Source organism: Garra rufa, chromosome 1, assembly GCF_049309525.1.
Source record: "Garra rufa chromosome 1, GarRuf1.0, whole genome shotgun sequence".
NCBI classification, from domain to species: Eukaryota; Metazoa; Chordata; class Actinopteri; order Cypriniformes; family Cyprinidae; genus Garra; species Garra rufa.
In genome coordinates this window covers 43,836,881-43,852,550 of record NC_133361.1, presented here as the reverse complement: position 1 = coordinate 43,852,550, position 15,670 = coordinate 43,836,881, and the positions used below count along the sequence as shown (strand labels likewise).

At 34.5% G+C, this 15,670-nt stretch overlaps 2 protein-coding genes across 7 annotated transcripts in view; one reads left to right on the top strand and one right to left on the bottom strand.

The window, feature by feature from the left end:
* litafd (LITAF domain containing) overlaps positions 1–1,373 on the bottom strand; it is a 6,339-nt gene extending 4,966 nt beyond the window's left edge. Inside the window, exon 1 of one of the 6 annotated variants that reach the window (XM_073833192.1) lies at positions 1,341–1,373. The gene's annotated coding sequence lies outside the window, so the exon portion shown is untranslated. The other 5 variants (XM_073833194.1, XM_073833197.1, XM_073833198.1 and 2 more) reach the window with 5 other exon arrangements.
* Positions 1,374–8,725: 7,352 nt separating this feature from the next.
* On the top strand, positions 8,726–12,267 carry ptx4 (pentraxin 4, long). Its single transcript, XM_073833189.1, has 2 exons — positions 8,726–9,439; positions 11,481–12,267. The coding sequence occupies exons 1-2, from the start codon at positions 8,737–8,739 to the stop codon at positions 12,119–12,121; spliced, it is 1,344 nt and encodes a 447-aa protein (XP_073689290.1). The 5' UTR covers positions 8,726–8,736; the 3' UTR covers positions 12,122–12,267.
* The last annotated feature ends 3,403 nt before the right edge of the window (positions 12,268–15,670 follow it).

Sequence of the window (15,670 nt, the reverse complement as noted above, 5' to 3'; positions counted from 1 at the left end):
TAAATAAAATGCAAACATCACAAGTCATGTGCCTTTATTTTCACGATGATATAGTACGGTAAACGCCTTAGTTAACAAAAAGACTACAGTGTTACAAGCCTAGGCACTGATTGATACAGACGTCCACCCAAAGACAGAAGAGGAATGTTGTTCTGCCGCATGTCTAACTATGCTACTGATACTCGCATAATCAAACCCTGATGCTTCGAATGGAAAATAAGAGCTGGTTAAACTGACACTTTCCACAACAATATTATATTTTATGCCATATAGACCAAAAAAACATACACACTCCAGCAACTGTGTTAGGAACTAGGGATTATTTGGACATTAAACAGCCTGGGTTTTCCTTTTGCGATCATTCGTCATAGCTCTATTTAGATTTAATCTCAAATTAGATCTTTTTTTATGTCTAGACACGTCTCTAAGCAAATATATCAGATTGAAACTAGAATATAAAATATTTCTACTAATTGTATGTTCACCTAAATTTTTTAGGTGTGTATCAGTAGGAGGTGACATGGAAACGTCAAACTGCCTAAATGCGTCAGCTGTATTACTATAGCTAAAGCACACAGAGTCAAAAAGAAGCATTCATCAGTCAGGTCGGCTTTCATCAAAGCATTCACCGCGCTGTCTTTTTTATTTTTTAAATGACGCATTTTAGCTCCTGCTGTTCTGAGTGAGCAAAGCTTAACAGTCAAACCAAAATAAGGCCTCAAAATCTCTACATTTATTAAGATTTGAACTTTTTAAACTCTTCTTCCATGCTTCAGCTATTTTTTAAATCACTCTTTGTTCTGTTTAGTACTAATCCAGAATATAGGTTAGAAACGCTGTATTTTAAGCACTTCTCGTGTTATTGCCTTGACTCACTTGTTGTATTCATCATTTGTAAGTCACTTTGGATAAAAGTATGTCAAATGAGTAAATATCAATTAAATTTAATTTACCTTCAGAAAAAGTCGTTCAAGAAAACTACTTTTTCTTCTTATAAAAAGAGAAGGCAAAGAGTGTTACAACAATACCATAATCGGTTTGTGTACTCAAACAGTTACTTCTCAACGCATAACATGTATAATTATTTTCTACTAATTTAGAACAAATCCGTCTTAAATCATTATAAATGACCTTAATCAACAGCCGCTCAGCATTTGTCATCCAGAGTTCTAATTCAATTCAACAAACAATTCAAGATAAAATCCTAAAAGTAGTATAAACAGCAATGCCTAGCTCAGCTTTACCTAAGATGGTGATGAACACAACACCTAAATCCAAAAGCGCTCCCAAACTCCAGACAGTCTAGTTAGTGAAGTTCCCTGAACAGACAGCTTGCTTACCTGTCCTGTTGAGGCTGTCGCTGATGTTTAGACTGAAACCAGATTCTGTGGCGTTTACAAGCTTTTCATAGTCACTTGGTTACTCCACCCCTGCCTGCTTAGAATACATTAACATATTCTGTCACCTTTTATGAATGCTGTTGTGACAGAAACAGGAAGAAGGCTGTGTTTTTTTCCACATCTGTCACTGAAAACATCTCTCTGAATAACCAGTTTTGCTGACAGCAGTCAATGGCGGGTTATATGTATGTAAACATGCTACTTCTCGACTGAAAATGAATGAAAAATCTGCAAAGTGTCTTGTGGTGGCAGGTGTTTGGTTTTCACTTTTCACACCTTTTCATTTTTCTGCTACAATGTGAAGTTGGCCAGAAAATATGGTGGCCTAATCAGAACTAAACTAAAGTTGTGTGACTCTGCATGTTTTGTTGAGACTGACTTTACTGTCTTTGGCATTCCAGAAACTCTAAACTTAAAAATTAACTAAGTATTTTCTTATAGTAGTATGTTCTGCTTGAGTTGCTAGGATAGGCTCTAGAAGGAAAGAATAAAAGATGGATGGATATTAGCAGTGCTGGGGAAAGTTTTAAAAGTAATGCATTACAATACTGCGTTTCTTCCTTAAAAAAGTTACTAACTTGCATTACTTAGTTACTTTTTATGAAAAGTAATGTGCTACATTATTTTTGCATGACTTTTTCTCATCTGGCCTGGACTTGCTTGTTTGTTTTTAATATAAAAATGTTGTACTTTTGGCAAATGTAAAAGCCCTTTTATGCCAAACGTAACTTCTCTGCACTAAAAACATGGGGAGAGGAGAGATGTCAGTAACTGGTGTTCCTTATTTATAAAAGTAACTCTTGTAAATTAAAAAGTAGTGCGTTACTTGACTAGTTCCTTTTTAAAAGTAATCTGATTATGCACACAACACTGGATATTAGTAAGCGATATGTTAAAAGCCATTTAAGAGCTATTATTAAAACTTCCTGTTATTGAAAATTTTAATTCTGTTGTGTTACAGTATATATGCGCTTTTATGAAATGTGAATGCTCTTACAGTAATGTTAGTGTCATTGTGACGCTCGATGAAAATTTTAATCCGGTGTCTCTTGAGAACATAGTCTAACAATAAAATTCAACATATTGTTACAGAATTTATTATCTTTAGTTCTATTATAACACAAAATTAGCTATGAACAATGGTATATTTATAAATTACCATTAACCTAGATTAACAAATGCTATTTTTTTCATTGCAAAACTGATGTTTGAAGCTTATTGTAAAGTGTTACCCATATTTGTAGTAGATTTTTCTACTTTAATCATAAGGAGTGGTTATCAAACACGTGAAAATAAATCATCAACATATCAATGTGAACTGCGTTTAAGTTTAATTGTGTTAATGAGTCTTCAGTGTGAATTATGTTTTAGACGTGTTAAATGGATATCTCAGACCACAACCTGAATGTTACATCGCTTTACAGTGGTCTGAAAAATGTGAAAAATCCTTTCTTGAAACTAACTCGATGTTAGCAGGGATGTTTCACATTTTTCTGCCTCCTCCTTTTTTAAAGTTTAAGATATCGGTCTAATCTGAGGTTGAATCTTTGTGACAGGTAGCAAGCCATCATCACATCAGCAATTTAATTTACTAACACATAGATTTTGTAAGTGATAAGCTTCCCCACAGGGGCTAATGGCAAACAGCTATAGTTGAGATGAATGGGTGAGGGGTACGTGAGTTGCCGGGGAGGGTTCGACTTTTTGCGTTCTCCAGGTGTGGCAGGGAGTGGAAGAGTGTGCGCTGCTGATATCATGAGAGTGGGCTCGGCTTCTCAGCTGCGTCTCTTTGTGTGGCACTCCTTTGACTGCGGTTTAGCTCGTCCAGCAGCATTCCACCTGCTGTCACCAAACATTTTCTGTTCCACATTCCATGAAAAGGTTGCAAACATTCTGCTGATGATGTATGGAAAAAAATAATTAGAGTGAGATGTCTGGTTTCTCAGCCTGTAATATTTTCTTATTCTTATTCTTCGTCTGCCCATTTCGTATGGATGTGCACTGGAAGAGTGTGTATCTGTAGATGGGATTGTGTAACTACACTCTTTTTAAAAATGTGCAATATGTACACTACCAAGATTTGTATTTTTTTAAAAGAAATTAACACTTTTATTCATCAATAATGCAATGCATTGATCAAAAGCGACAGTTAAGACATTTATAATGTTATAAATAATTTAAAATAAATGATTTTCTTTTGAACTTTACATTTATCAAAGAATCGTGAAAAAACTATCACTGTTTACACAAAAATATTAACCAGCACATCTGTTTTCAGCATTCTTAATGGAGTAATGGCTGCTGAAATTTCACCTTTGCCGTTACATGAATAAATTACACTTTAAGATATATTCATATTGGAAACTGTTATTTTTAACTGCAATAACTTTTCACAATTTTACAGTTTTACCATATACTGTCAGCATATGTTTGTATACACTACCAGTCAAAGGTTTTTGAACAGTAAGATTTTTTATGTTTTTAAAGAAGTCTCTTCTGCTCACCAAGCCTGCATTTATTTGATTCAAAATACAGCAAAAACAGTAACATTTTGAAATATTTTAACTTTTTAAAATAACTGTTTTCTATTTGAATGTATTTTAAAATGTAATTTATTCCTGTGATCAAAGCTGAATTAGAATTTAATACTTGTATTAAGCAGGGATGTTTTAAATTGCTATAAATACTGTTCTTCTGAACTTTCTATTTATCAAAGAAACCTAAAAAAAATTATACGCAGCTGTTTTCAACATAATAATAATACTAAAAAATGTTTTTTGAGCAGCAAATCAAAATATTATATAATAGAATGATTTCTGAAGGATCTTGTGACTGGAGTAATGATGCTAAAAATTCAGCTTTGAAATCACAGGAATAAATTGCATTTTCAAATATATTCAAATAGAAAGCAGTTATTTTAATAGTAAAAATGCTGTTTTGCTGTACTTTGGATCAAATAAATGCAGGCTTGTTGAGCCTTCTTTAAAAACATTAAAAATCTTACTGTTCAAAAACTTTTGACTGGTAGTATATATAGAGAGAGCATACTTTAAAAGCCTTAAATAATGTATATAGCCAAAAAAAAAAAAAAATAATAATTCAACAAAAGGTCACAAGATGGGAAGTTAATAGCATCATGTGAGTTTTTTTTAGACACACGTTCCAAACCTTGACGCAAAGCCTTAAGGCCATTGTTCACACTCTACAGTATATTCTTATTGAATGGGCTCTGTTAAATTGTGATGTATAAAAACGTAAATGTGAACATACTTTCTATATTTAATACCGCACGTTGCTGCATTGCTTAGCAACTATAAACAACCTCTAGTCAGAATGATACTATATCTATGTTACTTAGCGGACAGAGCGTATTCTGATTACTGCCCATAATAAATTGAACTTGTTATTGAATATTTGTCTCTTTATTGCTGTTGATGCAGGTTTACAAACATAATAAGCCATGTAATAAAAAAGACGTTCTTATTTGGCTGATTGCTATATTTTGCAGTAGCAAGACAAGACAGCATGCAATGGCCCACCAAACTGGATTTTCAAGGTGTTCAGTGCTTAATAAAGATGTATAAGGAAACTATACAGGATAAAGGCTGAAAATACAGTGGAAACAGAAGGAGTTGGCATATGTTGGTCTCTTTGTTTGTTAAGGTCACTTTGTTACTGAACATATTCACAGGAGATCTGTGAATCTGTGAAGTGCTTGTACCACTTTTGAGAAAGTCACCATGCATCAAGACGTGGTCCTGCAGGGTGTGGTTGCAACTAAGAAACAATTCTAGTAGAAAGTCAAGAAGATTAGTATGTGCAGTTCCCATAAAGCATGGAATGACAGCCAGGGCAAGAGTATTTACAAATTACATTCCACCAAGAATACCTGTAGATACCTAAGAAAAGTCTGTAAAAATAGGGCCCAATGTACCATGATAATATGAAGGAAATTTCGGTAACACTTTACAATAAGGTTCATTAGTTAACCACATTAGTTAACATGAACTAATAATGAACTGCGCTTATACAGCATTTATTAATCTTTGTTAATGTTAATTTCAACATTTACTAATGCATTATTAAAATCTTGTTAACATTAGTTAATGCAGTGTGAACTAACATGAACAAACAATGAACAACTGTATTTCCGTTTACTAACGTTAATAAAGATTAGTAAATACAGTAACAAATGTATTGTTCATGCTTAGTTCATGTTAGTTAATACATTAACTAATGTTTAACTAATGAACTTTATTGTAAAGTGTTACCGAAATTTCCGTATTGATTTTTCACAGGTGTTTTCCCTGTATTTTGAATTTTGCATTGCACTGTGACTTAAGGCTTAAAAGAAATGCCTGTAAACTTAGAAAATTACCAGTAGCTTTTCCAGTTTTTTTTTTTCTTATAATGTGGTGAGGTAGTGCAGTGCACAGTTGTCATGGAATTTGTTCAAAGTAGATGCAGAGGTAAATGCAGGGAACTTAAACATATCTTCAAATCAATTTGATTTAAGGATTAAGAATGAAAAGTTAATTTTACCAAAGAGAATTCCTTTAGTTTTGCATTTTATATGCAATGCATTTGCATTTATTTTGCAGAATCAGTTATTACGCTATATATTCTCTCATGTGCAAAGTCTGCAAAAAAAAATTTTTTTTCTGTAATAGTAATCTTATGTAACATTATGAATGTCTTTATCATCACTTTTGATCAATTTAAATCTTGCTAAATAAAAGTGGATCTTTCTATTAATCAAATAATCCTGTAAAATGTACTCAGCTGTTTTAAATATTGATAATAATAATAATAATAATAATAATAAAATATTTATTGAACAGCAAATCTGCATATTAGAATGACATCTGAAGGATCATGTGACACTGCCGACTGGAGTAATGATGCTGAAAATGTAGCTTTGATCACAGGAATAAATTAAAATTTTAATATATATTTAAATAGAAAACAGTTATTTTAAATATTAAAAATATTTTAAAATGTTACTGTTTTTGCTGAACTTTGAATCAAATAAATGCAGTCTTGGTGAGCAGAAGAGACTTAAAAATATTAAATATCTTACTGTTCAAAAACTTTTGACTGGTACTGTGTGAACACACACACAGATACAAAACCACACAGAAATATCTTGAAATAAACTAGTTTGAACTTACAGTACTTGATCATATCAGTACTTTATCATATCATAAACACTATTTTTACTTAGGGACAGATGCATGCATTGTTCTCATATCAACATTGCTTCAGTTCTAGTGTTATTTGAGACCCCTGTCTTTTCTGTCCCTATATCTTTAACAAAAACACAGCAACAATACAACCACTTTCAAATACCATCAACAAAGAGAAGGCATGTCCACTTTAAACCACACTTTTTGAAGAGACAGTTCTTGCCAATGTGTGTCATACAGTTTTTGTTTTAAGGTAAAATATTTTGGATTTCTGTGCTACATGTTTTATCCTGAACACATTTCTTTATCCATAATTAAACCGTTTATTAGATTTACTTAAATTTACTTCAACTTACAGTTTTTTACAGACGCTAGGACACATTTCTCAATACTTAGGTCACTTTTGCAAAACTCTTCACACAGTGAGCACAACAGAAGTCTATGTAGGCTAAACTGAGGATCAATTATCATTGTTTTAGCACAAAATGCATTCAATGACTGCATCTCTTAAATTTCATGAATTCTTTTCTCACTCAGACACAACAACTGCCAAAAACCTTTGTACGTACAGCACATTTTGCACATGCTTACATACTGTTTTCAAAACTGTTAAACTTATGTTCCAAACAATAACGTAATGCAAAACTGAACAAGACAGCAAAATTCAACAGCAATATTTTATTGAAACATATTTCAAATCTAAAAATGCAGTAGATTAGCATTACTTTTTTATCTGTATCAGTTGATGGTGTGTATACAAATTCTTGTATTTTGGAATTACTTAGTACAAAAAAATAAAAAATAAATAAACAACATAAAATATTGACGAATTCTGCATCATGTCTGATTCATTCCAGTAACATATATTGCAGTTATAAACAATATATATTGCAATTATAAACAGATGTTTCCTTGTTTTACACAAGAAAACACTGTGTAATGCTACATGTTGTTAGTGTTTTTTAGGTCATTGTTTTGTGGGTGACAAAGTGTGTTTGTCGGCTGTCAACCTTTGCTAGTGTTCTGGAAGAATAAGTTTATTTGAGACCTGAATAAAGTGTTTTGGTAGTTGTAGTGCATTTTGAATGTGAAATGAACTGCTTTGCCAAGCTGAAAGTCAGTTAGGAGAATTGTGTGAAGAGTTTTGCAAAAGTGGCCTAAGTATTGAGAAATGTGTCCTAGCGTCTGTAAAAAACTGTAATTTATTAATTTTAATTTATTGGTTTTAATTAATCTGCACTGAAATGAATTTTCAAATGAGATTAGTGTCAAAGAAATCACAGTTTAGGATCCAGTTTGGATATGTAATTCTGTCAGGTTGTTGTAGGCGTTGTTCGCACAAAGAATGCATCATCAAATTCTGAAACTTGATCCTTGACTGTGTATCTGAGTGCAATTTGACAATTGCGTAGCAACTTTACCACCTCTTGACTGTAGGGGGAGCTGAACCTATACCTAATCTTTAGGTTTCAGACGTGCTTGCTGTCGTCATATAAATTTGTCAGCCACTTTAAAGTGGATCATGTTGACATCTTTAAAAGGTGTTTATATAGTTTGTATTGTTATAGATAGTGAAGTTCGTGCTGTTATTTTTTCTTTGTACTGATTTAGTGTGCACAGAATCAAATGATTGAAAAGTTGAGAATCCAAATCATATTCTTAAAATCTTTTATGATCGTCTATCCATCCATGTTTTTGCATGAGTGTGTGTTTGCTTGGAGATGTCTGTTTGGGGTCTGTGAAATCCATTTAGGCATGTTTTAGTTTCCCTGTTGGCCTCTGTACCAAAGAAAAAGGAAATCTTATTCAGAGCATCGAAGGATAGGAGGGCGTATACCTACACACTCTTTGAGGTTTGAAGTTCTTAAAAATATAAGATCAAGTTATTCAAACGTCTGTAAAGGACATAAAGCGACCATGACTAGACGGACCAGCAGTAGGTTTTTTTTCCTAGTCATAATCTTTCTGCTAATGCAAGTGACCTGGACACGGAGAGGAGCACCAGCTGAGACATATAAACCCTTAAACCAAAGACTGAGGAGGCTGAATCAGCAGGTTTGTTATTTTGTAGACATATACTGTCTTCAAATATCATATTGCATGTAACTTACGTATGACTCCTGCATTTCTAGTTCAAGAGATTTCAACAGATGACCTTTACTCATCTTCAGAGCATTGCTGAAAACTACAACATTTCAAACAGCATAGACTCGCGTTTCCAAGTTTTGAGTCGGCAGTTTGAGAGGATCTCCAGGGAGCTTCGTGCATTTAAGGAAACGACAGAGCACAGCCTGAATTCCCTCAAATCTTGGACTAGGAGTCTACAGAAAAAGACCAAGAGGCTTGACTCGAGTCTGGCAAACATGACGAGAGCTCTGAGGGAGAACAACCATCTCAACCTTAGACAAATCCAAAAGCAGAGAACAGTTTTGTCTGACCTGTCCCACAAGATCCAGAAACAGCAAAGCCACATTGGCTCTTTGGAGCCATTAAGGAATCAGGTTCAACAAGGGATGCGGGACCTTCAGACCTCTCTCAAAAGGCATCAGGCCCAGATAATGAAATTAGAGAGTCAGATTCAAGGGTTGTTTAAGGTCATTTCATCTTCTAAGAAAGAAGGCTTAGATCTAAATTCTATCCGGAGGCATCAAGGTGTTGTCCTGAGGCATGTCCAGCCTAAACCAAAGTCTGAAGAAAACAGAATGAGAGGTAGATTGCTATCTGGGCCCACTGAACAACCACGTCTCTGGCAGAGCACCATGCAACCAACAGTTCAGACTGAAGAGGAACTTTTTCAGCTTCCACTTCGACATAAAATCCCACATATTCACACCCCAAACAAAGAAGCCAGAAGTAAGTATTTAGAGAACCCTAGTGGTTTTGCGTCTGAAAATGAAATCGAAATGCATTTGTATCTACAGTTTAGACCTTAATGTTACTGTTTAACCAATGTAATTTTCAGTCATTCAAAAACGATATACTCTGAATCTCCAAGAATCCAAAAAGTATGTAGATCCTAATCAGATTAGACGCCATATTGAATTTAATGTGGATGAGAAGTTGTGAGGGATAGACTTATAGTATATATGACAGGCACTGTATCAAACTATTTAATGTAATTGTCACAGCTTTCAAGGCTATTTTTTGTTTTTGTCTACTAAATGTATTTTTTAGAAAGAGACGTTTAACAACACGTTTTGTGTTAAACATTAATGCAATCTATTAAACACACTGTACTTGTACTTGCTGTGTGCACACCAAACTCGAAGCGAATAGACCAATTTAGAGTAGCTGCAGGCACATAGTGGTTGCAGAAAAACACTGGTGACAAATGAAGGTAAATGGGTAAAATCCATGGAATAAGAGAAAAATATATATTTTTGTCCTTTTTGATGTCAAAATCGGAATGCAAATCATTTTTATAGGATACTGTTGTCAAAGATGCCATTTGAAGCTAAACGCAGATTTTTAAACTGACATACTATGGATGATTACTTTTAAAGCACAAATTTGATTTAAACAATAGTCTACATAATATTCACCTATGCTGTTCATAAGGGACATATTGTTACAGTTAAAGCATGAAATATTATTTAAATCTATCACTATTAACATTTTACATTAAATTTATTTATTTTATCTCACAATTTAGATTTTGTTCTCTCGCAAATGCAAATTTATATCTCCTAATTCAGACTTTATTCAGCGATTTAACTCAAAAATAGTGAGTTTTCTGCAACCAGATAGGCTTCGGCCATAAAAAACATCATCCCTGTTTCGGATCTGTAAGACTATCCTACTATCTAATGTAAATTTCATTAATTAATAGTGCTTATCGGTGGGTAACAAGCTCTAATAAACAGAGAATATTTTGAAAATGACATCAAATAAATATAATTATAATTTTTTAAAATCTGACTACTTTGTACCATATCCGTGTAATTCTCTAGCCATAAATCTCTTCCGGATTTCTGCAACCATGATGAGCACGCATCCCGAATATTTATCTATAATTGGTCTATATAGAGTGTTTTCACGATGCGTTATCAATCGGCCATATTGGCAGCAATGAACATAATCAATGCCGCTGAACCGAACAAAACTCACATATTTAGCAGATTATTGATGCTAAAAATGGTCAGTTATTGTCATGGTTTGGGCTGTACTAATTAGTCAGAATTGGAAAAAACATTTGGAGTGCCATAGACTGCCAAAAGTGCAAGAGTGCAAAAAAATGAGGAACAAAGGGCGGTTGTGGTTGGCCAAACTTAACCAGGATTTCCAGAGCATGACTCTTGACAATATTTGTGTTTATTCTTATCCTTTCCAGTCAGGTAGGTGAAATATTAAGCTAATATCTTAAGTAATACTGCTCGAACGTATGTTTACCACCTATTAACTTTAGTTTGTTAAAAAAGTGCGCCCTTTTCTTGCTTGCATAGAAAAAAACGTGTGGAAGTCAGTCATGTTTTTTTCCATGTTTTAGACAGCATAAATTACCAGAACAACATAATCAGTAATACATAAACTGTGCAATCCATTCTGTTGTTTACATCCGTGTCCGGGTAACTGACCAAAGTGACGTAAGTGCAAACCCTCTATTCTCATTTCTCTAGATTACTTGCAGGATGTTTTTTTGTGTCACTTGCGCGAATAAAATCATTGTGTAATGCTTTGCTCTGTTTTCTTTGATGATTATCCACTTAAGTTGAAATTGTTTTAACTTGTGCCGAAGAAATGAAATCGCGCTTTCGCGTCTTTGCATTGACTTTGTATGTAATCTACTTGCGAATAATTACAGCCTCACAGCCTCATTTTCATTCCTATTAAGAATTAAATATAGTGCTATACCCTGATGTAAAATGTCTAATAATTTTGTCTCTCATTCTCAAAGTTTGCAATGTGGGTTCGATGCTTTTCTTCCCAACTACTTCCACTGAAAATTACGTCACCTTCCAGAGCAGTTTCCAAACTGGGATACATGAACTGTCTATCTGCACTTGGCTAAAAGTTGACGGCAAGTATCTTGGAACCATTCTTTCATACGCCACGGAGAACAATGACAATATGCTTGTTCTCTATGGCCGGAGTTCTGGTATACTGGGCATTATGGATTTTGTCATTGGAGATCCGGCATATCGAGAATTATCTTTACAAAATATCCTGGATGGCCACTGGCATCATTTATGCATCATCTGGTCCTCTATCGAAGGCAGGTTTTGGTATTATTTGGACGGGCATCTCGTATCTACTGGATCCAAGTTCCAGAAAGGCTATGAGATTCCTCCTGGGGGGTTTATGGTCCTGGGGCAGGAGCAGGATTCGATTGGAGGGGACTTTGATGAAGCTGAGGCTTTTGTGGGCAGGCTGGCTGGCTTTGCATTGTGGACTAGGAGCCTGAGCTCTGGGGAAGTCTCTGGACTGGCTTCTGGCAAAGGGGTGCCACGAGGAGCAGTGCTCAGCCTGGATGATGTAGACCAGATGTTTGGCTCTGTTCAACATGTTACCTGTGAGTGTCTGGAGCACTGCATGTAAAGGCACAACAGAACGAGACAGAAAAACACTTCTGTATTACATATTATTTTTGTATTTTCATTTATTTTGATAAAACAACAGGTTATATATTCATTGATCATATTTTATTACATATTTGGTCTTATTAAACTTTTTACTTTATAAATATAAACATTGCTTTACAAACGTTGTTGCACTGTACATCTTATTTTTGTTGATCTATGCAAAAATTCAGTCAGCACACAGTGTGCTTGTTTAGTGAAAACAGCAATTAATGACTCAAGGAACCTTGATTTGTTATGTCAATTTCTCCATATGAAAGGAATGCTGTAAATAGGGTAATTAAAACACAAAATTTAGTCATAATGCCATTCTCCCCAAGAGCAATGAGTTCCCCAAAATAAAACAAATCAGTGAAACTAACAATATAATATGAATATGTTCAATATGAAGTTATAAAATGTGATAAAATGTATATTTTTTATCATTTAGGGAAGAGTGGGGTAAGATGAGCCATTTTTTACTGGCCGGAGACTTGGGGCAAAAAACGCCACTAATTTGGACAAAAATGCCCCTGCACAAACAAATTTAATCTATTACATCTGTTGCTAACAAAGTGAAAATTAATAAAGTATCGATTGTGGCATTAAATTAAAGGTGCACTGTGTAATATTTAAGATGATCTCTAGACAGAGGTGCAATATAATATACATAACTATGTTTCAGGGGTGTATAAAGACCTTACTTAATGAACCATTATGTTTTTATTACCTTAGAATTATCAGTTTATATCTACATACACCGCGGGTCCCCTCACATGGAAGTCGCCGTTATGTTTCTACAGTAGCCCTAAACGGACAAACTGCTCTACAGATCTCGTTTCATCACTGTTGTTCTTTGTGAAAAAACACTGACACAGTGATGAATGAGTAACAGTAACATTGTTTTATTGAATAATTAAGTTTTTAAAAGAAACCTCATTATTCTTTGCTGTCTAAAACGACAATGTCTTAATCCTGTGTCGGCTACCGTAGCTTCTGTAAAGGGAGGGGTGAGCGGTGGACTGTTGCAATTCAGAACCGTTTTTACAGTGTTGCTCTTTATAACCAATCACACATGATTCAGTTGAGCTTAGGAATGCAATGGCCAATCAGAAGCGTTCAGATGAATCATAGCTAAAACTCAGCCGTTTTGTTGAGTGCACACAACTCTTGAATTCTCTCATCATAAACTACTAAGTGCAGATGTACTTACAATGTAAGAAAGAGATTAATTTCACAGTGTAGACAGTGTAAACTCACGATAGATTGAAGTTATATGTGATAATGTTGCTTTCTGTATATAATTTATTTGCTGTTTGAATAACCGGGGAAATTATACTAACATTACAATGATCAATTTGTAATGTTTTTGTTAAATTGTTATAATGTTAAATACTAATTCAGTCCCATTAAAAATATTTAATTAGCCCACATGACATGATGTCTGGTTCTCTCCTAAAAAGACGAGTTTATGATGTTTGTAGTTAACAGATTTGGCTACCTTTAGCCTTACCCTGGATTTGGAAACTTACCTTCTAACTGAATCAAATTCAAACCTACTGTATGTGAATTTTTAAAAATAATTGACCTCTTTTAAAAACAAATTCAAATTTAATTTAATTTATACAAACAGTCGTATTTCTATGCTTGAAGCTAAATTAGACATCATAAACCAACCAAATAAAGTTTAAATTTCAATCTTTAATTGTTTGCATTTCTGAAACAGTATGTTGAACACCAAAGTTGTAACCTTCCCAAAAACAGACTAAACAGAGAGTTTGTTGAGTGAAATTGAATAAAAAGTAAATTACTACTGAAACTAATGAACATTTTAGTCACAAGATTCTTGTCATGGTGCTATGTCAAACAGGCCGTCTGATTATATCTGATTATAATGTGATGAAAAGCATCTTCTGGTTCTTATCAGAGAAAGATAAGCTTAAATGCTGGCTCAATTTACCCCACAACATTTGGCTCACTTTGCCCCAGCTGCAGTTCTGGAAAAAAAGCCAGCTTAATTCAGGCTAATATATTTAGATAAATGATTTTTTTGGTTTAGCTAATATGTTAAATCACCATATTTATCATAAATATTTTTAGACCTGATAAATGAGCTTTTTATGTAACAGCTATTACATCTGTTATGCTAATGACCAGTTTTGAAAGTAAATGGGTGCCTTCCACTCCTTCTAGGTGTTTCTCCTTTTTAGAGTCTTGCATAAATGATGGGTGGTTTCAGAATACAAGGTCACATGACAATAAAAGTGTACAGTACCCAATATACAGGGGGTGGGTCAACTTACCAATTATTTTAAATTATTTATTATTAGGTCAATTATTTTTAAAAATTCACATGGGTTAGAATCAGATTCAGTTAGATGGTAAGTTTACACATAGGCGGAGGGTAAACCAACTCTAGGGTAAGGCTAAAAGTAGCCAAATCTGTTAACTACAAATATCATAAACTCGTCTTTTTTGGAAAAAAAACAGACCTCATGTCATGTAATAAAATATTTTTAATGGGACTTGTATTTAAAGTTATTACAATTGGCCAGATGTTATAGCTGAATATCCCTGCTGAAAAAACAGCATATGCTGGTTAGGTATGTTTTGGTGCTGGGATGCTGGTTTTAGCTGGTTTATGATGGCCCTTTGCTGGTTTATGTTGGTCTTTAGCTGGTTTATGCTGGTCCTTTGCTGGTTTATGCTGGTCTTTAGCTGGTTTATGCCGTTCCTTTGCTGGTTTATGCTGGTCCTTTGCTGGTTTATGCTGGTCCTTTGCTGGTTTATGTTGGTCTTTAGCTGGTTTATGCTGGTCCTTTGCTGGTTTATGCTGGTCCTTTGCTGGTTTATGTTGGTCTTTAGCTGGTTTATGCTGGTCCTTTGCTGGTTTATGCTGGTCCTTTGCTGGTTTATGCTGGTCCTTTGCTGGTTTATGTTGGTCTTTAGCTGGTTTATGCTGGTCCTTTGCTGGTTTATGCTGGTCTTTAGCTGGTTTATGCCGTTCCTTTGCTGGTTTATGCTGGTCCTTTGCTGGTTTATGCTGGTCCTTTGCTGGTTTATGCTGGTTTATGCTGGTCTTTAGCTGGTTAATGCTGTTCCTTTGCTGGTTTATGCTGGTCTTTAGCTGGTTAATGCTGTTCCTTTGCTGGTTTATGCTGGTCTTTAGCTGGTTAATGCTGTTCCTTTGCTAGTTTATGCTGGTCTTTAGCTGGTTAATGCTGGTCCTTTGCTGGTTTATGCTGGTCATGTTCCTGGTCAAGGACCAGCATAAACCAGCAAAGGACCAGAATAAACCAGCATCCCAGCACCAAAACATAACTAACCAGCATATGCTGTTTTTTTTTTCAGCAGGGATATCACAAGTATATGAAACCAAACAATCTCAGTACCATACGAAGAAATGCAGTGGTTTCGTTTTCTGAACATTATTACATCATTGCTCACTGTATTACTATTGTAAAAAGTTTAAGTATTATTGTAAACTTTTGTTTGTTATGCCATGATACTATACATAATGTCCCTATTA

Coding starts and splice junctions, on each gene's coding strand:
- ptx4 (XM_073833189.1), top strand. CDS start 8,737: ATGACCTTTACTCATCTTCAGAGCATTGCTGAAAACTACAACATTTCA. Junction 9,440..11,480: donor CCCAAACAAAGAAGCCAGAA/GTAAGTATTTAG, acceptor TCATTCTCAAAG/TTTGCAATGTGGGTTCGATG.